The sequence below is a fragment of the Mrakia frigida genome (assembly GCF_051309035.1).
Source record: "Mrakia frigida strain ATCC 22029 unplaced genomic scaffold BDY24scaffold_25, whole genome shotgun sequence".
Taxonomy (NCBI): domain Eukaryota; kingdom Fungi; phylum Basidiomycota; class Tremellomycetes; order Cystofilobasidiales; family Mrakiaceae; genus Mrakia; species Mrakia frigida.
Window position 1 is genome coordinate 220,070 of NW_027481256.1, and position 25,409 is coordinate 245,478.

The following is a 25,409-nucleotide window of genomic DNA, read 5'->3' on the forward strand; positions in this document are numbered from 1 at the left end:
GTGTTTAACACGTCAAGCCGAGGCTTCGATGGAACGCGTCAAGAGTTTAAGGATCGGAGAGCAACCAGTCGGTCATCAGGATCGAAGCATCAAAGGGGGGAGAAAGGCAACTCAGTTTCAGCCCATCGGCTCTCAGGGGTATCTTGGGGTATCGCGGCTGTCTCTCGTTCTTTCCCTTTCACCGTTCCACTTTACTTAATCTACGTCACATTCCGCCGATGCATCCGTTTAAAGAGGCCCCCTACATATGCAGGACCAGTTCATCTGTCTCGGATGCTGAAGGAGAAGCACGACACGACTTGACCCGACGCGTCGTCGACGTTTCACTTTTTTCCTCGACGCGTCTATCCCTCCACTCTCTTCCCATAGCGAAGAATCGAAACCAAGAACTGACAGCATAGATAAGAACCAAAAAGACATGCAAAAGAACCTGGAAACGTGTATGTAGTTACACAAGAAGCGAGCTAAGAGAGAGAGTCGTTAAAAATCGTACAGGTCGTCGTCGTCCTTCTTCCTCCATCCAATCAACCGTGTCTCGGGAAATTAGAGGTGTAGCCCGAAGGCGGACCTCCTACAGGTCCTCCGCCTCCGTTCCTCTCCCTCTCGTGAGCCATCCTCATCGCCATATCCGCCTGAGAGAAGTATCCTCCTCCTCCATCCTGCTCCATCCCCTCTCCTTCGTTCTCGCCTCGATAGAGATCTCTCGGAGACGGTGCTGGAGCGAGAGTATCCATCGCCGACGAGTACTGGTACGAGTGCGTTTGAGGGTGCTGCTGCTGATTCGTGTATTGGTATGGATTCGGAGGAGGAGGGGTGGGGTGGGAGTGGTGAAGGGGTGGAGGAGGAGGGAACGAAGAGTTCGACGGCGAGTCGTGCCTCTCGAAAGGATGTTGATACGATGAGTGTTGAATAGGAGGGAGAGAGTTTGGAGAATGGTGGTAAGGTGAAGGTTCGGCGTAGGGGTAAGACTGCTGAGGGTGGAGGGGAGAGTCGACTGGTGCGGGAGGGTTACGGAGGTCGAAGTGCTGGAGGTATGGCGCCGAAGAGTGTTCGACCTGAGGAAGAGGAGGAGGCTGAGGTGGTGAGTGGGAAGGATAGGATGGATAGGATGTGTTTTGTTCGTAGGTATAAGAGTTGTGGCGAGGGGCTTCGTAGCGTGCTGGCTCGAAGAGTTGAGAACTGTTTTCGTACGAGTGGGGTTGAGGAGGAGGGAGGTAGGAATCGTAGGAGGACCTCGCGTCCATGGGTTCGGAGATGTAGATATCCTGATGTTGAAGAGGAGCGAGCGTGACTGAGGGTTGGTGCCTGCTCTCTTCGGGAGGGTAGTAGCCTTGAACCTCCGAGACGAACGTCGAGGGACCAGGGCCGAGCCCAGCGTCGGGTTCCTCCTCCACTCCTCCGTCGTAACGAGTATCCGCCAAGTTGACCTCGAGCTGACCTTCCTCTCTCCAGACTCGAAGTTCTCCAGGAGAGGAGCCCAGGGAACCGCTTCCTCCTCTCGAAGGATGTCTCGAACGACTTCCTCCTCGCTGCGACGACGGAGGGAGAGCCCAAACTCCTCCTTCCGGCGAGTCGTCCTCCAGCTTGAGCGTCACGTCCAGCGATCTGGCGAGGGAGCCTCGGTTTCTGTACGACGATCCTGAGGAGGGACCATCGGCGACGAGTCCAGACGCGTAGACCGTTTGAGAGGGCGCTTCTCCGAGGTGGTCGTTCGACGACGACGAGCCTTGACCGTTCGAGTCCTCGGTGTAAGTCTCGCTGGCGTAGGAAGGCATCCGTTGTAGGGGAGGGGGAGGAGGATCTCTTGATCGAGTTCGAACTCCGGTGGGACGTAGAGGGTAAGGGAGGTAGGCTGAGACGGAGGGAAGGGGACCGTTTGCGTCCCGAGGTTGACCGTCGGCGTCGAGACTGCTTGCCCAGAGGGCCTTGATCTTCTCCGTTCGTTCGTACGTCTTGGAGAAGGCCCATCGCATCTCGTCAAAGGCGGCGAGACAAGCGTTGCTGGAGAAGAAACAGCAAAGGAGATACGACGCGGTCAGTCCGAGAGAAAGACAAAGCTCGAGAAGACGCGTCGTTTGGGACTCACATGTCGGATGAGCTTCCTCCATCGACGGCGAGAATCGAAGCGGCGTAGTAGACTCCATCTGTGAAGTGATTCGAAGCAAAGTCAGGATCGGAAAGAGGAGGCGGAGGGAAATCGAGAAGACTCACCTCGAACCAACGAAGCGTCGTAGCCGAAGAATCTCGTTCCGAGGTTCCTTTTGACGATGATCACGACGAGTCTGAGATACGAAAATGACGAAGAGGTCAGCCAAAAGCTGGAGGGAGCAGAAGAAAGCGAGCACGACTCACCGAGCCAAGTTGTAGCACTTCGACTCAGCAATGGCGTGAAGACGTTGAGCTTCGAGGAGGTTGGCTGCCGTGATCGAAGAGGTATCCGAGTCCATCGACTGAAGTCGAGGAGCGTTGACCGTTTCCAGTAAGTTGGTGACTCGATCGGCGAGAGCTTCTCGAATGACGGAGTGACCTGAAAGAGAAGAGGACGCGTGGGGAAGGAAGAAAGATCAGCATCGTCTCGACACGGAATAAAACCAAGAGCTCGCACTCACACTCGTACATGAAGATCTGCCACCCATCGCAGAACCTGACCATATCCCTCGTCTTCAACGACCCGAGCTCGTCTCCCTCTCCTCCCTCCGACCGAAAGTGGTGGAACTCCTCCCAGCAACTCTCCAACGATTCCCAAGCCTGCTTCAAAAGCCCAGAATCAACCCTGTCTTTCCGACGAGCCTTGGGACCAGTGAGAGCTTGGTGGATCAGTCGACAAGCCTGTGCGAGTCGGATGGGAGCGGTCGCATAACGAGCGGCGAGATGGTATCCGTTCGGCGAGGGCGTGAGCGTCTTGTGAGATGCTGGACCGGATGCTTGGAACTCCTCGAGATCATCTTCGTCCCTGTTTTCGAAGAAGAAGGAAAATTTGAGTACGAAAGACCAAAAGGATCGAAAGAGAGAGCGAGGAAGGAGAACGACGAACATGACCAAACGACCTCCCTTCAGTCCCGTCTTGATCGCCTCGTGAACTGGGAGGGCAAACAAGAAGAGAGTCAGCAAGGCGAAGAGAAAGATCATAAGCGAGAGAACGATGATCACCGAAGCAGTACCAATACACTCGGGCTCGAACGAGAAACTCAGGTCGTTGCTGATCTCCCGTCGCATTTCCCCATCTCGTCGAATCCGCTCCATTGTCGACCCCGAGGTCGTAGGTCAACGAGTCCATAGAGCAGAGAGAGTAGACCTGTGCGACGGCACATTCGTACATGGCCAGTCTCTCAATGGGAGGAGAGGTATCTGGCGAGCGAAAGAAAGAGAGAGAGAGGTCAGCTCTCGAGAAAGCTGCGTCAAAACGAGAGAGAGAGAACGAACCTTCCGTCAAAGGCAGAATCATGAGCAGAACTCTCACGCCATCCCAAGTCGGTCTTCGCATGACTCTGAAATGATCAAAGAAAGAGAGGCGGTCAGCCACGAAGCCATCGAAAAGATGAACACGCAAACAACGAACTCGACCACTCACGCGTATCGATCAATCTCTCCCAAGCACTCCGTGACGATCTCATTGCACTTCTGACGTCTCCTGATCCTATCCTCGTTCGTTGTGGGTGGAGGAGCTTCCTTTCCTGACTCGTCGACTCCGTAAGACAGAGCCCAGGCGTAGAGGACGTGAGGGATGATGGAACCCTGTTGGGAGAGAACGAGAAAGACGCGTCAGATCCGAGGAAGAAAACGAGAGGACTCGAGATGCTGGACTAACGACTGGACCGAGAGATTCAGCTTTGGGAGGATCGGTGACGAGGAACCGACGAGCGAAGTCTTCTGGGTCGAGCATCGGACCTGAAATCGTCGGCGCGTCGAAGGAAAGGAGAGCAGGTCGATCAGCCCTTGAAATCCTCGTACCCAATCAGAGAAACGATGCTCACGTTGAGTATGGAAAGCAGAGTAGAACTCGGACGACAAGAACGCCTTCTTCAGCTCTGGAATCTTCCTCCCCGACCCCGTCAACCCTTGCGTCCCTCTCGCAAAGTTCGCACCTCCAAACTCGTCCTCGACCTGCAACACTCGCTTCCCTTTCCGAAGAGCCTTGGTTTTAGCAGGTTTCGGAGGATCGGGGAGAGAGGCCGGTAAGGATTTCGAAGTCGAGGGACCAGTGAACGAGGTCGCTGAGTTCGAGGAGGTCGAAGAGGTGTAGGAAGGGCCTGAGCGGTTGATAGGCGGAGGAGCGGGTAGATTTGGGTTGTAGGAGTCGCTTGAAGAAACGAAAGTAAGAGGAACAGTGAGCTACGGAACGGTCGGAGAAGTAGGGAGAGAGGAGAGGAGAGATCGATCGACGAAAGAAAGAAAGAGAGGACGAACACGCAACGAAGTCCTCGTTCGAGGCAGTTCAAGCATTTCAGGACGGTTCCAGAAGCTGAGACGAGTTCTCCGTCGATGAGGGAGAGGGCCGTTGCGTCGGGAGAGGCCAGGTAGTTTGACTTGACATCGGTGAGGCTGAAGACGAAAGGGAAGAGAAAGAGAGAGTCAGCCAACGGAAACTCGACGCGACGGAGAGAAGGGAGGGTGCGATTGAAACCGAGACCATCGATTCAACCTCCTGCAAATGAAACAGCGCAAATTCGCTGATATAGGAGCCACACCGCTTTCTTCCATCAGAAGAAGCGCCCACGAGCTCGTCCTGTTCAGCGTTCTGCCTCCTTCGCGTCCTCCTCCCTCCCTCTTCCTTCCTCCCTCCCGCCGAGAGAAGACCAACGAAAGTCCCTCGGTGTGCACGTGAATCCCTCCAAGCTCAGACCAGCCTCCCTTCCGCTACAAAACGGAGGTCATGTTCTCCGCCTCGAGAAGAAGGAGCGGAGTTGTGCTCAAGTTTGGGGAAGAGGGTGATCGAGCCTTGACACGGACGGTCGAGGCTGAAAAAGGAGGGCAGGCGGTCGTCGAAGGAAGCGAAAGCGAGGAAAGACGACGTTTCACTCACTTGCACCTGTAAGAATAGAAAGTATATTGGAACAGGAAAGAACGAAGAGAGAGAGCGATCAGCGTCGATCAAGAGCGGAAGAATCAGGTCAAACAAGAGATTGAGGAGAAAGGCGGCGTGTTTGGCAAGGGAGGGAAGGACAGAGGAGAGAGAGACTGGGCAGATTCCTCTCCGACTTCCCCCCCCCCAACGAAAGGGCTATGTTGGAAAAGGGCGTTTCTAGCACTGCCCTTTGGGTGCAGAATTTCCCTTCGAACCTCTTCAGCCCTTCACTGCTTCCGAGATGACTCTTCGAGAGGCGCCTCTCTCCGCCGAGGCTCCAGAACGGACCATCTCCAGAGCTTCCACGTTTTCTACCCTTCTTCTTCTTCGTGTCCTTCCGCAAACCCACGGCTCGAGAGCGATAATAGATAGAAGAGACTCACCTGACTCGTCTCAACCTGCAAGCACCACAAGAACTGTACTGAGTCCGGAGCGTGCCGTCCTTCCTCTGCAAGACCTTCGCGGCTGCTCCTCCTCCTCCCTCGTCGCCGTTCTTCTTCTTCTTGGCTGCTCTCGTAGGTCCTGTTCCTGCGACAGCTTTGGGTTTCCCTCTGGACGCTCCTCCCAGAAGAGATCCCGATCGTTCCTTTCCTTGACGAGGTTTCGTGGTTGAAGTCGAGGAGGAGGAGAGAGGGAACGACGAATCGGCCGTTGAAGCTGCTGATGCTGTTGGATCCATGTCCTCGTACGATGTAGGCCACTGATCCGAAGAGGAGAGCGAGGAGGAGGAGGAGAGGTGGGACGAAGGAAGTGGATTCTGGTGCGACGACGAGGGCTGAGGAGGGGAGGGAAGAAGCGAAGGTGGTGGACGGTGAGGTGGTGGTTGAGCTTGCTGCTGCTGCTGGAGGGCGGAAGGTTGGATGGTAGAGTAAGGGACTGAGGATTGCTGATGATGGTGATGAGGATGATCCGAAGTAGAATGGCGTGTAGGAGCCATAATCGCTCGTTTAGGAGCAGATAGACGTTGGGAGGCAAGAATGCCCTAGCCCAAATGAAAGGAGAGGAGAGGGTCAGGAGCGAGCAGGGCCAGACTACATCTTCTCCGTCTTTCTCCCCCATCATCTTTCTGCGCTGTGTAAGTCTTATAAGATCCAATACTAGCGGCCCCCTTATTATATCAACTTTGCGATCTTGCCCTCTATCAAACCTTCTTTGATGAAAACTGCATTGGCGGGAGGGGCTGTTATCGCGATTCAAAGAACCGAGAACCGTCGCCGTCGTCGACGCGAAGTTCTTCCTCCCTCCCTTCCCTTCGGCAGGTCTCAGCAGTGCTAAACATCTTTGAGCACGTCTCCTTCTCTCACATTGCCCGGTTTTACAGTCAGCTTTGCTCACGCAGAGAGGGAAAAACGGCCCAAGAGGCCGTTTGAAGAAACAGAAGAGGCACAGAGGCGTTTCGTGTCTTGTCTCGCCCCCACGATTATTCCCACGAGAAGGCTAAAAATGCCCACGAGCCTACATGCTTATACGACCATGATCTGCAAGATCTTCCTCAACCTTCCTTCTCCATGGTTTCGTAGCTGAATGAAGTGTTCGAAACGCAAACTCCGAGACGAACGACGCGACGAGGTGGTCGATTCATTCTTCGACCATGCCCTGCCTCCTTCTTTCCCCACTACTCCTCCTCCTCGGTTCTCTCTTTTGCTTCGCTTAAGACTCGCCCGGACGAAGAGTACCGCAAACTCGCTTTCTACACAGCTCTGTTAATTGCGCTTAGACGTTCAAACTTTCTCCACCTCTCCGTCCCTCTCCCTGTGCCGAGCGCTCGTTCTTCGTGCCTTTTTTTGGTCCCCAAAATTAGTTGGTCGTCTTCGCCGCTCCCATCTCTCTCACCCTTATCTGGTCAGACTTCCCGTCTGCTATATTCACAAGAAACCGGTCTCTACGAGTGCTGCTCGAGTCTCCCACGACGCTGATGGAAAGCAAACCGGTTACCCCCTGATCTCGATCGAACGCGTCGCCTCCCAACCTTCGTCCCTTCTGTACCGTTCCTCCTAATTTCTCAGATCATCATCTTGTATACTTGTGTGTGAATTTCACGAGAACTCAGGACCATCGAAGTCGTTCTCGAACGACCAAAGAGGAAAGGAAAGCCAAAGCGACGCGATTTGTTTCGCTCAGTCCTACTTCATTCCTCCCCATCGATCAAGGAAGCGGGGCTATCAACGATAAAAACGGGTAGATCTTCCTGCGAAGGCTGGGATCATTTCGCTCTCCTGCTGGTTTTAATGCCTGTTTCGAGAAGCAAAGAACAAATCGCGACGCGTCTCCTTCTTTTCGCCCCCCTTTCAGGTCTTCTGCTTCCTCCCCGAGTTCTGCTGGACCCCGAAGGCAAGCAGGCTACGCACGGCTGCCCACCTTCTCTAGCCTCTCCTCTTTCGCTCTCTCCCTCTCGAGTCCACAAAACTCAAACTACTAGATCAAAGAAGAAAAAATCGACGACGAACGACGAAAGAAACCCACGCCCCCAAAAAGATACCTACTACACTACCAATACATTACTACTACTACTTACTTACGACGACGCGCAAACGAACGAAAACAACCTGGAGGTAGACTGCCAATCTTTTTTGGAGGGAAGGGGGGAAGACCGAAAAGAAAGAAGGAGGCGACGGGAGGGGGGTAAGGGGCAAGACGGACGGATGGAGGTGCAAGAGAGAGAGAGTAGACGAGAAGAGGCGGTGAGGGAGGCGAGTGGGGGGTTAAGCTAGACGGGCGAGGAGGATTTTTTATTTGAGGGAGGGAGAGAAGAGAGGAGGAAGGGGCATAAAAAAAAGCGAAGTGCGAAAAAGCAAGAGACAGAAATGTAAAAGAAAGATGCTAGGTAAGGTGGACACGAACCGAACAGTTAAAGAAAGGGGATGAGATGAAGAAGAAAGCAAAGGGAAGGTAGAGTAGTGAGGGGTAGGGTGGGGAGAGGAAGAGCGAGCGAGGGAGAAAGGGGAAGGACGAGCAAAGGGTGAGTTTACTCGTCGGCTCCCTGCTCGGCACCCTCAACTCGTCGGGTCTTCTCCGACTCGAGCTGGTTGTAGAGGAGGAAGAGAGCCTTCTCGCTGAGGGAGGAGGAAAGAACAGAACGAAAAGGAGGCGAAGGTCAGCGACGCGTCGGGACGGGAACGAGAAAGAGGCGCGTCCACAGAAGAGGAGAACGTACTTGGACTCGGGGCTTCCAACGATGGTGAACATCCTCTCTCCGGTCTCGTCATGAGGAACCTTGGCGATGGAGATCTTGGATCCAGAAAGTCGTCGGATCTCGGTGATCTTGGATCCAGCTCGACCGCTGAAGGAAAGAGGAAGACGCGAAGGGAAACGAAAACGAAAGGTCAGCTCTCGTTCCTACCTCGTTTCGTCAAAACTCTCGAACGAGAAGAGGCCGCTCACATGATGCAACCGACCATATCCGAAGGGATAGAAATGTTCTGAGTCCTCAACGATCCATCGACAGGAGCGGCAGCGGCAGGAGTTCCAGCAGGAGCGGCGGCGGCAGCGGGGGTCGACTGCTGCTTGAAGGCGGCCTCTCCTCCGTTCTGAGCGACCGAGGTCCTCCTAGGAGCTCCTCCAGCAGCGGGAGGGAAGGCCCCAGCGAACCCAGCGCTAGGCCTCCTTCCGACGACGACTCCAGGAGCGGAAGCTCCTCCTCCAGCCAAGACGCCAGCATCCCCACTCGCTCCAGGGTGGTAAAGCACGGTTCCCTGTCCTCTCTCCCAGTCATCGATGAGGCATCGTCCGATCTCGGAAACGGCGACCTTGATGGCGTCGGTGGTTCCCTGGACCTCGACGACTCGCTCGGTGGACTGAGGGAGCATCTCCTTGGAAGCGACCATTCGGGCACCGGAAACGTCCTGGATGTGCTTGATCTTGAGACCAGATCGACCGATGACGGTTCCCATGAGGTTGTGGGAGATGAGGAGTCGGACGGAGGTGAAGGCGTTGGGAGGAGGAGGAGGGAGAGAGTCGGTAGAGAGGGGAGTCTCGAGGAGCTGTCGAGCGATCTCGGAGTAGGCCTAGAAACGCGAGAGAAAAAGAAACCAGAGTCAGGGGTCCGAAGAGGATGAGGTGACGAGGGTGACGATGTAGAAGGGACGAGGAGAGTTGACGAAGGGACGAAAGAAAGCAAAAAAAAAAAAAACGAAAGAGAAGAAGAGGAACTCACCCAAGCGACGCCCTCGAGGTTTCCGCTGACGCTCAAAACCCTGTCGTTGACACCCTGAACGACCTTGGAGACACCAGCCTTGACTCCGGTAAGTTCTCGAAGGTCGGCGACGTTCTTTCCTCCCTTTCCGATGATGACTCCGGCCTCCTTGGTGGAGACGAGAGCTCGAAGGGTGAGGTTCTGTCCCTGCTCTCCATCCTCTCCTCCCTCTCCGGACTGGGCATCGTCTCCGTTGGTTTGGGTGGTATCGTCACCTCCGGTCTGGCCGGCGGTAGGGTTCTCAGGGAGGGGGGAGGTGGCTATAGAAGAAAGAAAACGAAGGAGGAGGTCAGTTTCGACGAGGTTGAGGTTGACACGAAGGAGTGAAGCGAGAATCTGGTCGAGCTCGTTTTCGAAGGAACGAGAGAAGCTGGGTTGCTGATTTCTTCGAGAGGCGGGAGAAGGTTGAAAGAAGATGGATGAGGTGTCGAGAGTGGGTGGGATACATGCTGAGGAAGGATGTTTTGGGTTGAAAAGGGAGGAAGGAGGAGAGCTCGAAGGAAGGAAGCAAGACCTCCTCCTCCCTCCTTCTCCTCGTCTGACCTCCCTCGACACCTCCTTCCTGCATCCCAAACATCCCAAACACTTCTCCCATCCATTCCCAGTTCATCCTTCCTCTCGTCCTCATCAAATCTCGTCGAAATTCCAGCTCCTTCCCAGTCCACAAGCTCAGATCGCGCGACCTCGACGAGCTCAAAGCAGAAACCAAAGAACCAGAGACTCACCAGGGGAAGACATCTCGAAAGAAGAAGAAGAAGAAGAAGAAGAGGGGTGGGTGAGGCGGAGGGAGGGGAAGCGGGTGGAAGAGGGGAGGAAGGGGGGAGCGAAGAGAAGAGGTTGAGTCGCGAGGGAGGGAGGAAGGGGGTGGGAGGTGAAGAAGGGGAGGAGAGGGAGGAAAGGATTTGTTGGCGGCCCTGCGGACAAAGTTCTCTTCCCACGCGACGACGTTTGGAGGTCTGTATCTTGAAGAAAATGGATCTGGTAGAAGGCAGGGGCCAAAGGTGAGTCTGCAGTTCGAGATTCTCGAAAACGAATCGAAAATCTGGCGAACGGAGGGCAGGGGAGGACGCGTCGCTGTTGGTTTGGTTACTTCCTCCTTCCTTCGCCCCTCGAGTCCTTTATCCTTCTCTCCTTTCACAGATCGAGCAACAAAGACGCAAAGTGTTTTCAGATTTGATTCAGATTACAGTAGCCTCTTTTCCTTCGTACTTCCTCTCCTCTCCTTCTCCTCCTTCCCGCTCTGGCTCGCTCACTCCACTCAGTTTAGAGTGACTTCCCCTTCGTAGCAGCCCAAGGAGAGTAGTTCAAGAACCAGTCTGCACAAGGCGCAAGCCCAAAACAACAACCAAACTCGAGTCAGTTCGTGCGAGCACGAGACGCGTGAGCCGTCGAGACGAATCAGGCAAAGGAGGGAAAGAAGACGTACATCCAGCGTTGAGATAGGTGGCGTAGGACAACCAGGCGCCTGTTTATGGATTGGTGAAAAAGAAGGGAGACTGGTCAGAGAGCCGAAGAGAAAAGTCGAAAGGAAGAGAGAAGGAGAAAAGCACGAACAGTAGGGACCCAAGAACCAGGTTGTTGAGATCTCAGTTGGGAGGGAGTCGGCGGTGATCTTATGAAGTACCACAAAAAGTCGATCAGTTTCAGAGAAGAGGGAGGGAGGGAGGGAGGGAAAGGAGGGAAGGGAGAAGAACGAACGGTGAGGGCGAAGACCGTAGCGGTGAGGGCTACGATGTCGACGAGGGCGAGACCGGTCTGAAAACATAACAGAACGAGCAATGGGTCAGTGGGCCGAGAAGAAGTAAGGAGAAAGGGAGGGAGGTGTGAGCGGATCGGAAGAGCGAGAGAAAGACGCGACGCGTCATTTCTTTTGCCTCGTTCTCGAAACTCAGCTGGACGAAGGACGCGTTCCGGTAAAGGTTCCTCGCAGAGACACCTCGCCGAGAAATCGACCTCCTCAGAGTCCTTCTCCTCGAGATCCTGTGTCTCGTCGTCTTCATCCGAAACGAATCGTACGACCTCTCAACCGCTCCGTCGCCTCATCTCTCCTCGCGGACTCACCTGCTTAAGCCCGAAGAACAACGGCGTCCAAGTCAAGTTTCCAGCCAACTGGAGGTAGTACAGAGTCAAAGCGAGGGAGGCGGTGTTCCTGAAACGAGAAGGAAGGAAAGAAGATCAGCCCGCCGCTTCTTCGAGCCGTCCTCCCATCTCCTCCCTGAAAAGTTCGAAGAGGTGAGCCCAAGAGGGAAGAGAACGTAGACTAACTTGGCAGCGGGAGTCAAAGCTGAAGCGTGAGCCTTGACGATGAGGTGGGAGGCGTAACCCATCTACGAAAAGGAATAGGAGGAAAGGGAACGGGAGAGACCGGGGAGGAGAGGGAGATGGTGAGCTCTAGCTTTTTTCAAGACAAGACGGCACACAGGCGAAGGAGAGGGAATTGGAGACTCACTCCGACGTAGAGAATAGGCCACACGATGCCGAAGGCTTGCCTGGGAGGAGCGTAAGCTGGGGTTAAGAGGCCCTAGGAGAAGCGAAGAAGGGAACAAAGACGGGAAGCGTTCAGCTTCAAGGAAGTCGACGAGCTCAAGCTCGCAAGAACCGAACTGACCTTGTACCAAGGACCCTTAACGACCGAGGCTGTAGTGTAGCCCGAGGACAGTCCGAGGACGAGAGGGAGACCAACTGCAGAAAGAAGAAAAAAGGGAGGAAGGAAGGTGAGTTGGAAGGAAGAGGTAGGTATGAGAAGAAGGAAGGAGAGGGGCGAGATCGGATCGTCGACGACGAGAGAGCAGAGAGGGAGGACGCACCGGCTGCGAAGACGTTGGATGGGATTTGGTAGAGGATGGTAGGGAGAGCTGAGCCGACTGAGGTGGAAGGGGAAGACATTTTGGGAGAAAAGTTAGGTTGATGGGTGTTGGGAGGGAAGGATAGGTTCCAGTCGTCATCTCCTTTGAAGGAGAAACCTGTTTTGCTTTCCTGCAACCCACGATGTCGTCGAATTCTAACTTCCTGGATGTGAGTATTCCGTTTCCTCTTCTCTAGGCGCTCGGTTAACAAAACTGAGCTCTATTGCTTTTTCTGTCTTTGTAGAAAGCCATCGAGATCGTGCAGAAGGCTATCGATGCGGACGTCAAGCAGGAGTACGAGGAGGCCTACAAGCAGTCAGTACTAGAGCTCCTCTTCTCTACTAGAAACAAGAGGTCACTGAGCTCTCTCTCTCTCTCTCTGTGCTTCTCTCCTCTCAGGTACCAGAACTCGCTCGACTACTTCATGATGGCCGTGAGTCTGAACCCGATCCCTCCTTCCCTCTCCCTCGCGAGCTCGCTGTCATTTGGAGGACGAGTTTCCGTCGGGTTGGCGTAGATGGAGCTGTTGGCAGCATACACTCCAGTCTGCTGCTTCGGGTTTGACAGCCGAGTGGCCCTTGTAGCTGTGCGAGGGAGAGAGCGACGTGGAGGGCAACGATGAAGGGAGGAAGCGAGCTCGTGCTGTTTCCTCCTCTCGATGCTCTTCCCTCGATGCTCTCTCCCTTTGTCCTGCTGCTGCGCTCCATACTACCCAGTAGACTAGCATACATGCTCAGCTCGATATCCTGCTCGTCCAAGACTAGGAAGAGCTGCTCTCGGGGAAGAAGAGGTGTCGGACCATCTCCGTCCCTAGTCCCTCCCTCTCTCCCTCCTCGACCCTCCTCAACCTCCTTTGTCACAGCTCTCCATCTTTCTCAAGCTGATATAGAACCTTTTTCCCACCTTTTTGTCTTCTATAGATGAAATGTACGCTCCGTCCCTCGACTTTGCTCTTCCAACCTCCCCATCTCGACCTCGCCTCCTCCCTCCTCCCTGTCTGACCTCCTCTCTCCGCCCTCCCTCTCTTTTCTTTTCTTCGAACAGACGAGAAGAACGACAAACTCAAAGAGCTCATCCGCAAGAAATTCACCGAGTACCTCGATCGAGCAGAGAAACTCAAGGAGCACCTCGCCAAATCGGACGAGAAGCGAGCAGCCGTAGGAGTGGGATCCGACGGGACCTCCAAGGCGGCTGGAGGAGGAGGAACCGGAGGAGGGAAGAAGGGAGGAGGAGGTGGGGACGATGAAGGGGATGCGGAGACGAAGAAGCTGAGAGCTGGGTTGAGCAGTGAGTACAAAAGCGGGTTGATCTTGGGGCTGAGAAGAAGGACCAGGAGGGAGCAGAGCCTGAGCGAGCTGGTTGGAAGGGAGGGTGAGAACTCTTCGGTCGATCTGAAGAGTTTTGGACTAGGAGAAGAGAATGAGGGCTTGCTTTTCGATGGAACAGGACAAACGAGGGAAGGTAGCAGGAGTTCAGAGCTCGAAACGAAGGTCTCCTTCCCTCGAGCTCAACATCCCTCCCTTCCCTCCTCCCTCCCCGTCTCTCTGAGGCACTCCCCTTCCTCCTTCAAGGATTCATCAAGTCTCTCACGCCAACCACCACCAAATCCTCTCCTAACTCTCCTTCCCCCTCGTCCCCTTTCCCAGGTGCCATCCTCTCCGAAACGCCCAACGTCCTCTGGTCCGACGTCGCAGGTCTCGAACAAGCCAAAGAATCCCTCAAGGAAGCCGTCATCCTTCCTATCAAATTCCCTCACCTCTTCACTGGGAAACGGACTCCCTGGAAGGGGATCTTGCTCTACGGTCCTCCTGGAACGGGAAAGAGTTTCCTCGCCAAAGCCGTGGCGACCGAGGCGAAGAGCACGTTCTTCAGCGTCAGTAGTAGTGATTTGGTCAGTAAGTGGATGGGAGAGTCGGAGAGGTCAGTAACCTATCTGTTTTCTTAAGATCTGAGGTTCGGAGGAAGAGCTGGATTGGAGGAGAGGAGAAGAGGGAAGAAGGGAGGCGACGCGACGAAATCGAAACGAGAACTGACGCGTGCGTTCTTCTTCTGTCGTCTTTCAGGTTGGTGAAGCAGCTGTTCGAGATGGCTCGGGAGGCAAAGCCTTCGATCATCTTCATCGATGAGATTGATTCGCTGGCTGGAACGAGAGGAGAGGGAGAGTCGGAGGCGTCGAGGAGGATCAAGACTGGTTCGTTTTCGTTACTCTCTTTCGATCCTCGCCCTCGTTCAGGCTGACCTTTCCAACGCTTGGGCGTTTCCTTCAATTGTCTACAGAGTTCCTCGTCCAGATGAACGGAGTAGGAAACGACGAGACGGGAGTGCTCATTCTCGGAGCAACCAACATTCCATGGCAGCTCGATCCTGCTATTAAGCGACGGTACGTCTCGTCCCTACTACTTCTTTGTCACTGCCCATTCCTCTTCGTCTCCCAGTTCTCCCGCTGTGCATCTCGCTTCGAACTTGACTCTTCCCAACTTTTTCTTTCCCTTCCCTCCTCTCGTTCGCTCGCCTCTCCCTCCTCAGTTTCGAGAAGCGAATCTACATTCCTCTCCCCGATCCCGAGGCTCGGAAGCGGATGTTTGAACTCAACGTCGGGACGACTCCTTGCGATTTGACTCAGAAGGAGTACAGGCAGTTGGCTGAGGCGACGAAAGGGTTCGTTTCTCTCTTGACTCGACTCGCCTTCGTTTTCTCTTCCGCAATGCTGACCACTCTCTCGTTTGGTGTGTGGTTTCAGCTACTCCGGATCCGATATCGCCGTCGTTGTTCGAGACGCTTTGATGCAGCCTGTTCGAAAGGTTCTGTCGGCGACGCATTTCAAAGAGGTTCGTGGAGCTCTCTTTCCATCTCTTTCCCCTTCTTCTCCCCCCTCGACTAAAATCTGACCTCTCTTCCTTTTCGATTCTTGCAGGTCGACGTCCCAACAGCCGAAGACCCTTCGAAGACGACTCGGAAGCTCACACCTTGCTCGCCTGGAGATCCCGACGCTATCGAGAAGACCTGGACGGACGTCGATGGAGATCAGCTGCTGGAACCGATGTTGGGATTGAAGGACTTCTTGAGAGCTATTTCTCAAGTGAGTTGACTCTTGAGCTCGATTCGAGAAGGAGGGATGGGAAGGAGAAGAGAGGGATCTGAACTGACGCGACTTGTCCCTTCGTCTTGATGAACAGACGCGTCCAACGGTGACGGAAGCCGATATACAGAAGCACATTCAGTTCACCAACGAGTCTGGTAGGTCTTTCGTGTCCTCACGTCTCGAGAACGACCAGGACACTGACCCACTCGTCGTTTTGTCTCTCGACAGGTGCCGACGGAGCTTGATCGTTTATCCTCTTCCTTGGTCTCTCGTTATTTTTCACTTCGTTCACAGATACCCCTTCACCTAATCCTCTAGTCCTCCTCGCTTTTGCTCGCTTTCCTTCTTCATTCTTACCTCTTGGGTTCTCACAGGATCGCATGCTTTTCGCTCCTCCTCGCTCCGCCTCTGCCTTCCCTCCAACCACGACTATGACGACTCTCACCCTCTCTCCTCCCCCTCCTCCCTCTGCTCCTTCTCAGGAACCTCAAGCCCTGTCGGAAGACGCTCAGGCCATCTTCGAGATCCTTGCCATCGACGTCAGCGACTTTGAATCTCTCATCGTCGCCGAACAACTTCAGATCGAGGAAACCCTCGCCTTCTCTTTATCCGCTGAAGTCGCTTCTTCATCCTCCTTTTCGTCCCTTGAGGAGATCGACGCTGCTGTTGTCGAGGAGGCAAGGAAGGAAGCATATGTGGTGGATATGGCTCAGCTTCAAGAGGATTTGCTCCTTGCCTTGAGCTTGACGAAGGACGATGCTCAGTTGGAGGCGGACGGTGAGCTCGACCTCCCTTTCTCCTTCTCTCTCCTTCTTCTCGATGTTCAAGCTAACTTCTTCTGCTCTGCTTTCTCACAGCTACCCTCGCCCGAAACCTCGGAAACACTGCCGTTCCTCCTCAAGTCGCATTGGATAGGATGGTCGCTGAACAGGTCGCGGCAGGAGAGCGTGAGCCCTACGTTGCCTTCCCTCCCCTTGTCTTCTCCTCGCCTTCACTCCTCTTCTCCTCCTTACTGACGTTATGTCTCAATCCTCTGCTTTCTTGAATCTACCCGCCTCAGGAAAGATCGCGGTGGACAGGACGTTCGCTGAGCATCTACACCGAGCCAACGAGAGGAACCTCGACATCGACAAGCTCGGAGACGCAGAGAAGGAGCTTGGGATTGATGTCGTTCAGGGAATCATCGTGAGTTCTCCCTCTTTCGGTTCCAGTAAGACGAAACCGACTTCCTGCTGTCGGTTGGTCTTTCCAGAACGCTCAAGATCCCAACAGCAAGGGAAAGGAGAAAGCCAAACCTGATCCTGCTTCTTCGTCAGCTCCAGTCGACCAGCCCGTTCCTTCGACGTCGAAGGGAAAGGTACGTTCTTGACACAGGGTTTCACTCTTGTCTCTATCTGACTCGAGCTCTTCTTCGTCCTTCAAGGGAAAGGCTGTCGACATCGCTCCTCAAGTCGAAGATCCCGTCGACGCGTCGATTCCGAGTTCGTTCGACTTCTTCCTTTCTTTTTTCGTTCCCTTTCGTTCCCCCGTTGACGATATCCTTCCTTTCAACTTTCAAGAGTCGGTTCTTTCCACTCCCGATCCCTTGCGACAGTGCGGAATCTGCTGGGACGTCTGTCGACCCGTCTTCAACCCTCTCAAATCGTCGTCGGCGGCAACCTCTTCCTCTCACGTCTCTTTGGGAATCCAACTCAGCTGTGGTCACTCTTACTGCCTCACAGACGCTATCGCCTACCTCTGTGGCTACCTCGATGGAGACGGAGGAAGCTTGATGGCGGTGTTCCCGATCTGCTGTCCTGGTGAGTGCGGCGCGTCTCAAGCGTTCCTCAATCGCTTAGAATCGAGCTGACTTCTCTTTCGACTCGACTACAGAGTGCCACGATGGAAGAGACGCTTTTGAAGACACAGTTGCTGAGGCGATCCTCGACGAGACGAACATGGAACGATGGGTGCGTTCTTGACAGTCGCGTCGTTCGGCATTGTCCTTAACCTCTCCTCGCCTTCTTTCTCGCAGTGGAGAGCTCGAATTCTCGACTCGATTCCAAAGGTGAGGTAGTACCTACTTTTATTGGTAGAATGAGAGACTGACAAACCTCGTTCTTTATCCGCTCAGATGTACTGCTCGAACAAAAAGTGCAACGCTCTCGTCGTCGGACCCGACTCGGCCAACGCTACTCAGGCTCAGTGCCCTTGCTGTGAGGAGCAGATGTGCGTTCAGTGTCAGACCAAGTGGCATTCTGGTGAGTCGCTCATCTCGTCGTCGTCTTCGTCGTTTGATCTCTGAGACTGACCTTCGTTGATTCTCGATTCAGATCTTTCATGCGAAGAGTTCCAGGTTCGTCGCGTCTTCCTCGTCCCTCTCCTTCCAAGCTGATAACGAGTGGTCCCTCTTCTTTTAACAACAGTCACTCCCCGAGGACGAGAGATCGATCGAGGACAGTCAACTTTTCGGACTCGCAGAAGGAAAGAAATGGGGAAGGTGCCCGAAGTGTCGAGTGATTCCCTGGATCTTCTCTCCTCTCGACATGTCTTATCTTTCGCTCACTCACATACTTCCTTCATCTGTGGATGTCATCAGGCTATCGTCGAACGAGCTCTGGGCTGCAACCACATCACGTCAGTCCATCCTTCGGTTCTTCTTTTCCTCCTTCGCTTCGAGCTGACGCTCTTTCCTACACAGCTGTCGATGCCGCCAAGAGTTCTGCTACTGTAAGTCCCACCGCTGCTTCATGAACCTTCCTTTACTTCCTACCAACCTCGATTTTCTGTTTGTTCAGCGTGTGGAACCGAGTGGGATCGTTCGAAAGGAACCTGCCCGAAAGGATGCGATCTCTTGTCAGTTCTTCTACCTTCCACCTTCAAACGCTTCGATCTTGTTGCTGATTCGAACTCCCCGCTTTTCTTCAGCTACATCCCGCCTGACATCCCTGGGATTCGCCGAGCCATGGCTCAGCCTCGACCTCGAACTCTTTTCGGAAATCGAAGTGAGCCCTTTTTTGCTCTCGTTGAGTCCTTTCCTTCTTCTATCGTCTGACTGTTACTTCAAATCTATCCTTTCAGCTGCCGGTCCCGTCCAGACCTGGGTCGCCGCTCACGGGGGTCTCGGTGAGTTTTGACGACGCGTCGAGTCGACGACCGTCCTTCCTCATTCCTCTCTTTCTCACCCTCCCGCTTTCTTCTCCTCTTCGCCCAACTTCGCAGTCGGTCGAGCTCAACATCTCTACACCAGCTCCATCGTCGCATCTCGAACCTGTCCAGCCTGCTCCGAGAAGTTTGCGACGGACCAAGCGCTCTTCGAGCATCTCGATTCGGCTACGCATCCGGTTCACTTCCACTGCGGAATGATCTTCGCATCGGCTTTGGCCCTGGAGGAGCACAACAGGTTGGTTCATGGAGGAGAGGGAGCGTGAACGGGGGGCTCGGGAAGCTTCGAGTGAGGTTGAAGGGACGACGCGTCGAGCGAGGTGACGGGGTCGAGTTTGTTGGCGTTCCTCCTCGTAATATCATTTTCACATTGTTTTATGCACATCAGAATCTGTTCACGACTACTAGAATCCTCTCTTCAAAGGGCCTGCCCCCAAATAAGGATCCGACGACGCCGTCGCCTCTGCACGCTTCGACCTTCCGACGAATCAACAAGATCAAAACTCAAACCTAGCTGCTCCTACATAAACTAATCGTCTAAAAACTATAACTTGAAAGCCCGCCTTCGGTTTAAACTCTTCGCGGTCAAGCCCGTCTCACTCACTTCGCCTTCACCTTCCCACTCCCCTTGCCCTGTTCCCTTTCCTTCCATCTGTTCTTTCCTTCCATTCCTTCCTGAGTCCCGAGAACCCTTCTCTCCAACCACCATCCACCCACTTAACAAAACATGTTCCAATACTCTCCCTACGAGTCCTCTCCCAACCCGTCTCGCTCGGCGTCCCTGCTCTCCCTTTCATCCTCCTCCTCCGATTCAACCTTCGGCGACCACCAACCCCCTCCCATCACTCCCCTTTCCTTCACCTTCCCTCTCTCCAAACCCAAAGCTCAGCCTCGACGACACGAACCGGAGAACTTCTACTTCCAGGACGGGGATGTTGAGATCCATCTCGATGGAGGGAAACGGGTGTTTCGGATTCATCGCTACAAGACGCTGGATCGGTCGAACTCGAGACTGTTGCGTCCGAAGGCGAGGGAGGGAGGAGGTGGGGGTGTGCAGGTGGTGAGGGTGGAGGAGGGGGACAAGGTGTTGTGTTGGGAGGTTTTGTTGAGTGCGCTGTACGATGAAGAGTGAGTCTGTCGACGGTTCTCCTTCCCTCTCCCTCCTCGTTTTGTTTATCGTTCCGAAGAGCTGACTCGAAGTTTGACGGAGTGGTCGTAGCTCCTTCATCTCTCAGCCCGACCTCTCCCTCTTCCACGTCTACGCGCTGCTGCATCTCTCCGAGAAGGTCAGTCTCGTCTTCCTCGTCGACGCGTCCCCTTCTTCCCTCGCTGACCCGGAGTCTCCTCCCCTTCCAGTATCAATTCCGGGAGATGCACCGACTAGCAGCGGGGTTGTTTGATGACCTGTGCGAGATGCCTGAGTTCGGGATGGGAGAGATGGGAGGGAGCGACGACTTGTGAAATGACGACGACGATTGATGAACGAAACGAACGAAACTTGCTTGACTGGGAAGAGACAAGAGTAAGAAGAAGTGCATACGATCTCGACGCAAATCTATCTATCGGTCTGTTCGGGGAAAGCAAGGAAGGGAAGAGGTTGGTCAGCGGAAGGAAAGAGAGAGACGAGACGCGTCAAGGGACGAGAAAAGAGAGAAAGACTCACAGAACTCCAAAACATCGTCGGACTTCTTTACGCTTCCCTTGTAAGCCTCCTCGAAGTCGAGAGGGAGAATGACGTATCGGTTCTTCCTCACGGCTGTTGGAACGGAACGAGGAAAGAAGCGAGGCTGATCAGTTTCTCGAACCAAACAACAAGAACGAGAGAAGAACGAGAGAGACAGAACTAACCCTGCAATCCGGCTCCCTGACAGATACTAGCGATATCTGCCGATGAAAGCTTGTCGGGTCTCGACACGTCTGTGATTCGTCAAAGAAACGAAACATGGAGAGGGAGGAGTCAGCGTGGAGAGGGTCGAAACAGGCGCCCGACGAAGATAAAGGAAAGCTGATACGTACAATCCTCAAGATCCACATCAGGAGCCAAGTTCATCGTCGCCGTCACGGTCTGGAAGATCAACCTCTTCTCTCTCCTCGACGGCAGAGGGAACTCGATCTTCCTGTCGAGTCGTCCAGGTCGAAGCAGAGCGGGGTCGAGCGTGTCCTGCCTGTTGGTGGCCATGATGACCTATTATTCGGAGAAGAAGGCGAACGGGAGAAGGGAGGAGAAGAGTCAGCTGGAGCGCTTCTCTCAAGGGAAAGAGACGGGAGACGGGAGGCGACGAGAATGAAAGAGGCTCGAACAAGAACGAAAAAACATACCTTGACGTTCGCACCCTGATCGAAACCATCCATCTGATTCAGAAGCTCGAGCAGGATTCGCTGAACCTCTCGATCCGCTCCAGTCTGAGCATCGAATCGCTTGGTGGCGATGGCGTCGACCTCGTCGATGAAGATGATGGCGGGAGCGTTCTCTCGAGCGAGTCGGAAGACGTCTCGAACCATTCGGGGTCCCTGAGTAGTACAAACAGGAGTGGGAGGTCAGTCGAGGTACTAGGAACGTGAGACGAGGGGGATTTGAGGAGGGAGGAGGGAGGAAGGAGAGCGGGACGAACCTCTCCGAGGTACTTCTGCACGAACTCCGATCCAACGACTCGAATGAAACTTGCCGAGGTAGCGTTGGCGACGGCCTTGACCAGCATCGTCTTTCCGGTTCCTGTAGAGGAAACCAGGGTGGAAAGCTCGTCAGATTCGGTCGAGGAGACGCAGAGAGGGAGGTCAAGATGAAGGGAATCGAACCTGGAGGACCGTAAAGCAGCACACCTCGTGGAGGATCGATACCAATCTTCTTGTACAGGTCGAACTGAAGGAGAGAAAGGAACGAGCGAGGAGTAAGCCCTCGAGGAAAGGAGAGCGACGCAGAGCCGTCGAGGAGAACAAAGCAGAAGGAAGATGGAAGACTCACCTCCGTAATCGCCAACTCGACAGCCTCCCTGATCTCCTGCTTCTGCGAATCCATACCTCCGATGTCCGAGTACTTCACGTCCGGTCGATCCTCAGCTCGAAGGAGGGCGATGGAACTGTCGAAGAGAGGAAGGGAGGAAACGCGGTGAGCTCAACGCTCGATCTCAAGCTCGCTCGACGAGAAGAGATGAGGCAAAGGAGAGAGAAGCTGGGAGATGTGTACGTACGAGTCAGCCTCAGGAGGCAGGATATCGACCAGGGAGTGAGAGTGACGGTGGAGGGCGACGGAGGAGGAGGGTTTGAGGAGTTCTCGGTCGAGGGTGGAGAGGATTCGGACGACGTAGTTGGAACCTGTGTGGGAAGGAAGGAGAGTAGGAGAGAGAAGGGATGTCAGGAACGAGCAGTCGAGAGTTTGCGAGGCGAAGGAGGTGGAGAGGGAAGGGGAACAAGCGGAGCTACGAGCTCAACAGTCGGAGGGAAGGTGAAGGGAGGAGGGAAGGACGAACCTGTTGTAGACCCGACGATACCAGACTTCTCATCGATGGGTTCCAGGAACTGTCCAATCACTAGTGGCACACTCTGTGGTAGGATCGAAAGCACGATAGTGAGCAAAGGATGAAGGAGAGAAGGGAAAGGGAAGGAAGGAGACGGACCTGGATTCGCTTGACCTCCTCCTGAGCTCGAAGCAGTTCACGTCGCAGGTTGTGGGTCTCGTAGATGATGTACTCCTGGAGAAAAGAAGCAGCAGAGAAGTCAGTGTATGCTAGGAGTGGGATGAGGGAGCTCGATGGGAAGGGGAGAGAGCTGAAGGAGTGAGGTGAGGAGGACGAGGTGGAAGGAGCGTGATGGATTGAGAACTGGCTCGATTCGTACGGCAACATCTCCGCTGTAAGCGTGAGCTTCGGTGAGCTCAGAGATGAGCTCCATCCTGTCCCCTCTGCCGAAGAAGGGCTCTTCAAAATGGAAAGGGAGGGGACCAAAGCTCTTGAAGCCTTTAGACGAAGCTGACGAGCCCTCCCTCCCTTCCATCTCCCAAGCACCTTCCCCTGCTCCCCACCACCTCCCTAAACTCCCAAATCTCTGCCCAGCCAACACCTAGACATCGTTACTCACCTCCTGCAAATCCAAAAACTCCTCGTGTCCTTCCAATCTCTTCCATTTCCCGTAGAGCTCCTCATCTGCTTGAGGCAAGGAAGCGAGCAGTTTGGTCGTCTCTGAAACGACCGAAGTAAAGGTAGGATCCTCCTTGGAAAGCTGGATTCCAATCTCGTCCATAGTAAGAAGGGAGGGCTGAAGGGGAAAAGGGAAAGGTGGGTGCGGGTGGGTTGGGGAGGGTGGGTGATGGTTTGGGGGGGAGAGGACGAAGTTCGATGCGTGGAGGCGGAGGAGTAACGAAAGTGAGCGAGTCTTTAAGTTTCCTTTATCGCAAACCATCACTCGACTTTTTTGCTCAAAGCTTCTCGTTTCTATCTCTTAGACTGCCCAAGATGGTCAACCCTTCGACTACCGCTTCATTGAGTCCTAAAGCTCCCGTTTGCGTCTTGTGAGTTTCCGTTCGTCGAAGCTCATCTTTCCATCCCTCCCTCCCTCCACTGACTCGACTCCTTTCCTCCCTTCTTCCAGCTGCGCCTCCTCCCTAGGAACCTCGCCCATCTATGCAGCAGCAGCGATCTGTCAGTTCACCGTTCTTTCCCTGCTTCTCTATCTCTCGCGCTCTAACCATCACCCTCCTCCGTTCGATTCCTTTCAGCCCTCGGTCGTTCCCTCGCGCTCTCCTCGACGCCTCTCATCTATGGAGGAGGTTCCAAAGGCCTTATGGGTCTCGTAGCTTCTTCAGCCCTGGAGAACGGAGGACAAGTTCACGGAATCATCCCCAAGGCTTTCCTCGTCGCTACCAACGGAGAGAAGGGAGAGGGAGCGAGCTCGCAGGAGGAGGAGATCGGAAAGGGAAAGACGGTCAACTTGGAGGGTCACAAGAGTAAGGTTACCGTTGTCGGAGGGATGCACGAGGTGAGTAGGGGTCTGTCGTCTTTGATTTGTGGGAGTAACGAGGGGGGAAGGGCGGTGAGGAGGAGGAGAAAACAGGGAAGAACGTCGAGCTCACCACGTTCGCCTTCCTCCGCTTCTCTCTTTCTTCCTCCTCGTACAGCGCAAAACACTCATGTCCAAACTCTCGACTGGAGGGTTCATCACTCTCCCAGGTGGCTTTGGTACCTTCGAAGAGGCGCGTCTTTCCTTCCTCTCTCTTTCTTTCTCTGACTCGAACGAAACGACGGCCTTCATCTGACTCGACGCGTCTTTCCTCTTCCACACTTTCTTCTCCCCTTCGCTCACTTGTCTTCTTCCCTCTTCCTTCGTTTCTCCTCTGCCCTCCCCGACTGGATCGTAACGCTTCAGGTCATGGAAATGACCACCTGGTCCCAACTCGGTATCCACGCAACTCCCAAACCCATCGTCGTCCTCTCCGTAGGAGGCTTCTTCGCTCCTCTGAAGGAACAGTGCGAGCGGGCCGTGAAGGCTGGGTTCATCGCTGTGAGTGCAACGAGGTCCCTTTTAACGTCTGGGTAGATGGCTGACGTGTTGATCCGTTGCGGTTGAGCAGGAGAAGAACCTTTCTTTCCTCAAGTTCGTTGACGGGCCTGATGTGCGTTGTTCTCTCTCTCCGTCTCCTCCCTTTCGGATCTCTTTGTATCCCTCGTTCATACTCTTCTGAAACTCACTTTTTCTTTTCGTTCTCGTCTTTGCAGGACGCAGATTGGGGAGCTCTGGCGATGCAAGCTCTCGACGAGTGGGTGTGGGACGCGGAAGCTGGGTACCGAGGGCTGGATTGGGAGACGTCGTAGAACTATGGTGGGTAATCTAGACTTTGCGTCAACTTATCTTGCTTACGAAGGTTGTTGGATGAGCAACCGGGAAGAAGAAGAGGAGAACACGAGGGAGAGGACGAGACGCGACTTCCTCTTTCTCGTTTGCTTCGATCAAGAGAACGAGTTCTACGATCATGATATCGAGTCCAGCATCTAGACCCGATCCAGCGCCCTTCGACCACCGTTCTGCTTTCAAAGTAACTATCGAAGAAGGTCAGCACAAGCGACGAAATTAGAACCAAACCAGGACGCGTCGTCTCGCCAAAACTTCGACTTACCATCGCCGACTGTCCACCAGCGTCCTCGTTCTTCCTCCAAGCTGAGCCCTCTTAAAATATTCCGTCATCTTTCCAACCTGCTTCCTCTCTCCTCTAGACTACTCGTCCTCATCCCACTCCTCCTCGTTATGACACTCATACTCGTACGACCTTCCCCTCCCTCCAAGGATATGAACGCCCGTGAGTTCACGCTCAGGGGTAATCCTAGGGTTGAGGAGCCAAGACAGAGCCTTCGATTGGAAAACCAGAGTGAGTCAGGATGAGGAGGAACAAGGAGGGGCAAGAAGACAAAGGAACGCGTGGGTGAAACGAGAACAAAGGGAAACTCACTTGGACTTCCCATTCGAACCACCTCTTCGTCTTCGAATCGTCTTCAGGGTAGACTCGAAGATTTGCGGCGATGAGAAGACCCTCATTGATCTAGGTGGCGGAAAAGAAAGGCAAACCGGAAGTCAGTTCGAGGTCGTGCGACGCGTCCTCACGTTCTCACTCACCCTGTACTTCTTGTACGCCTGAAACGCAGTGATCCAATCGTCCAACCCTCCCTTTGCTCCACCATTCCTGACTAGTTCCTCATGCTCCGTAGGAAGCTTCCAACCCTCCAACTTCTCCCTCCTCTCCTCCTCGACAACGACCTTCTTCTTCCTCGGAGTCACAGGAGGTTTGTTAGGGCCTACACTCCCGTCTTCGAGCATGAATCCTTCGTCGATCAAGGCTTGGTGGAGATCGGGTTTGTTGCGGTAGGCTTGTGCCTTGAGGAGGAAGCTGAGGTAGGCTCGAGGGAGGGAAGCGAGGGAAGTGTTTTGGTGTTTGCCGAAGGTGAGGAGGTAGGAGCTTTTGGGCAAAGCGGGAGGTTTGGCGTAGGGAGACGGTTTGGAAGGGGAGAGGGCGGAAGGGATGGGGCGAGGCATTGATGGTGGTGGTTCGGAGGGAAGGAGGAAGAAGACAAGGAGCTGGAACAAAGGAAAGGGCTT

At 54.3% G+C, this 25,409-nt stretch overlaps 10 protein-coding genes across 10 annotated transcripts; 5 read left to right on the forward strand and 5 right to left on the reverse strand.

The window, feature by feature from the left end:
• Window positions 1-376: 376 nt before the first annotated feature.
• BDY24DRAFT_396051 (uncharacterized protein) lies at window positions 377-6,104 on the reverse strand. The gene is made up of 14 exons (XM_076641391.1): window positions 5,806-6,104; window positions 5,446-5,773; window positions 4,408-4,545; window positions 3,975-4,300; window positions 3,809-3,888; window positions 3,572-3,735; window positions 3,424-3,488; window positions 3,151-3,348; window positions 3,035-3,080; window positions 2,610-2,953; window positions 2,353-2,527; window positions 2,212-2,282; window positions 2,087-2,144; window positions 377-2,001 (listed from the first exon to the last, which is right to left on the reverse strand). The coding sequence occupies exons 2-14, from the start codon at window positions 5,742-5,744 to the stop codon at window positions 525-527; spliced, it is 3,441 nt and encodes a 1,146-aa protein (XP_076494663.1). The 5' UTR covers window positions 5,745-5,773; window positions 5,806-6,104; the 3' UTR covers window positions 377-524.
• A 1,081-nt stretch (window positions 6,105-7,185) lies between these two features.
• On the forward strand, window positions 7,186-7,831 carry BDY24DRAFT_132536 (uncharacterized protein). Its single transcript, XM_076636017.1, has one exon. It carries the CDS (start codon window positions 7,294-7,296, stop codon window positions 7,774-7,776), a length of 483 nt encoding a protein of 160 aa, XP_076494664.1. The 5' UTR covers window positions 7,186-7,293; the 3' UTR covers window positions 7,777-7,831.
• A 163-nt stretch (window positions 7,832-7,994) lies between these two features.
• Window positions 7,995-10,126, reverse strand: BDY24DRAFT_132539 (KH domain-containing protein). Its single transcript, XM_076636018.1, has 5 exons — window positions 9,983-10,126; window positions 9,219-9,517; window positions 8,447-9,069; window positions 8,220-8,345; window positions 7,995-8,118 (listed from the first exon to the last, which is right to left on the reverse strand). Exons 1-5 carry the CDS (start codon window positions 9,993-9,995, stop codon window positions 8,031-8,033), a joined length of 1,149 nt encoding a protein of 382 aa, XP_076494665.1. The 5' UTR covers window positions 9,996-10,126; the 3' UTR covers window positions 7,995-8,030.
• Window positions 10,127-10,406: 280 nt separating this feature from the next.
• BDY24DRAFT_396064 (TspO/MBR family protein) lies at window positions 10,407-12,172 on the reverse strand. Its single transcript, XM_076641392.1, has 9 exons — window positions 12,065-12,172; window positions 11,866-11,939; window positions 11,707-11,778; window positions 11,523-11,584; window positions 11,319-11,406; window positions 10,956-11,012; window positions 10,812-10,869; window positions 10,684-10,722; window positions 10,407-10,573 (listed from the first exon to the last, which is right to left on the reverse strand). Exons 1-9 carry the CDS (start codon window positions 12,141-12,143, stop codon window positions 10,521-10,523), a joined length of 582 nt encoding a protein of 193 aa, XP_076494666.1. The 5' UTR covers window positions 12,144-12,172; the 3' UTR covers window positions 10,407-10,520.
• Window positions 12,173-12,245: 73 nt separating this feature from the next.
• Window positions 12,246-15,430, forward strand: VPS4 (AAA family ATPase VPS4; the record flags this gene model as incomplete). Its single annotated transcript, XM_076643659.1, has 13 exons — window positions 12,246-12,272; window positions 12,348-12,418; window positions 12,503-12,536; window positions 13,024-13,030; window positions 13,148-13,390; window positions 13,750-14,023; window positions 14,167-14,294; window positions 14,381-14,483; window positions 14,630-14,761; window positions 14,844-14,931; window positions 15,018-15,182; window positions 15,280-15,340; window positions 15,414-15,430. The coding sequence occupies 13 exons, from the start codon at window positions 12,246-12,248 to the stop codon at window positions 15,428-15,430; spliced, it is 1,350 nt and encodes a 449-aa protein (XP_076494667.1).
• A 186-nt stretch (window positions 15,431-15,616) lies between these two features.
• Window positions 15,617-18,595, forward strand: BDY24DRAFT_417028 (BRcat and Rcat domain-containing protein; the record flags this gene model as incomplete). Its single annotated transcript, XM_076643660.1, has 17 exons — window positions 15,617-15,962; window positions 16,043-16,132; window positions 16,246-16,370; window positions 16,438-16,542; window positions 16,609-16,666; window positions 16,745-16,984; window positions 17,058-17,134; window positions 17,200-17,232; window positions 17,299-17,425; window positions 17,498-17,520; window positions 17,591-17,680; window positions 17,764-17,801; window positions 17,866-17,894; window positions 17,963-18,020; window positions 18,093-18,169; window positions 18,246-18,290; window positions 18,387-18,595. 17 exons carry the CDS (start codon window positions 15,617-15,619, stop codon window positions 18,593-18,595), a joined length of 1,770 nt encoding a protein of 589 aa, XP_076494668.1.
• Window positions 18,596-19,056: 461 nt separating this feature from the next.
• Window positions 19,057-19,790, forward strand: BDY24DRAFT_443136 (uncharacterized protein; the record flags this gene model as incomplete). The annotated part of the gene is made up of 3 exons (XM_076644740.1): window positions 19,057-19,457; window positions 19,549-19,615; window positions 19,686-19,790. 3 exons carry the CDS (start codon window positions 19,057-19,059, stop codon window positions 19,788-19,790), a joined length of 573 nt encoding a protein of 190 aa, XP_076494669.1.
• Window positions 19,791-19,846: 56 nt separating this feature from the next.
• Window positions 19,847-22,679, reverse strand: RPT3 (proteasome regulatory particle base subunit RPT3). Its single transcript, XM_076641393.1, has 12 exons — window positions 22,404-22,679; window positions 21,944-22,018; window positions 21,797-21,869; window positions 21,518-21,641; window positions 21,292-21,406; window positions 21,126-21,189; window positions 20,942-21,042; window positions 20,649-20,840; window positions 20,346-20,514; window positions 20,178-20,246; window positions 19,993-20,085; window positions 19,847-19,896 (listed from the first exon to the last, which is right to left on the reverse strand). Exons 1-12 carry the CDS (start codon window positions 22,563-22,565, stop codon window positions 19,889-19,891), a joined length of 1,245 nt encoding a protein of 414 aa, XP_076494670.1. The 5' UTR covers window positions 22,566-22,679; the 3' UTR covers window positions 19,847-19,888.
• A 35-nt stretch (window positions 22,680-22,714) lies between these two features.
• LOG1 (Log1p) lies at window positions 22,715-24,451 on the forward strand. The gene is made up of 7 exons (XM_076641394.1): window positions 22,715-22,833; window positions 22,914-22,963; window positions 23,041-23,300; window positions 23,440-23,514; window positions 23,688-23,822; window positions 23,893-23,934; window positions 24,038-24,451. Exons 1-7 carry the CDS (start codon window positions 22,778-22,780, stop codon window positions 24,131-24,133), a joined length of 714 nt encoding a protein of 237 aa, XP_076494671.1. The 5' UTR covers window positions 22,715-22,777; the 3' UTR covers window positions 24,134-24,451.
• On the reverse strand, window positions 24,452-25,355 carry BDY24DRAFT_396088 (uncharacterized protein). The gene is made up of 2 exons (XM_076641395.1): window positions 24,766-25,355; window positions 24,452-24,665 (listed from the first exon to the last, which is right to left on the reverse strand). The coding sequence occupies exon 1, from the start codon at window positions 25,344-25,346 to the stop codon at window positions 24,888-24,890; it is 459 nt and encodes a 152-aa protein (XP_076494672.1). The 5' UTR covers window positions 25,347-25,355; the 3' UTR covers window positions 24,452-24,665; window positions 24,766-24,887.
• Between the last annotated feature and the right edge of the window lie 54 nt (window positions 25,356-25,409).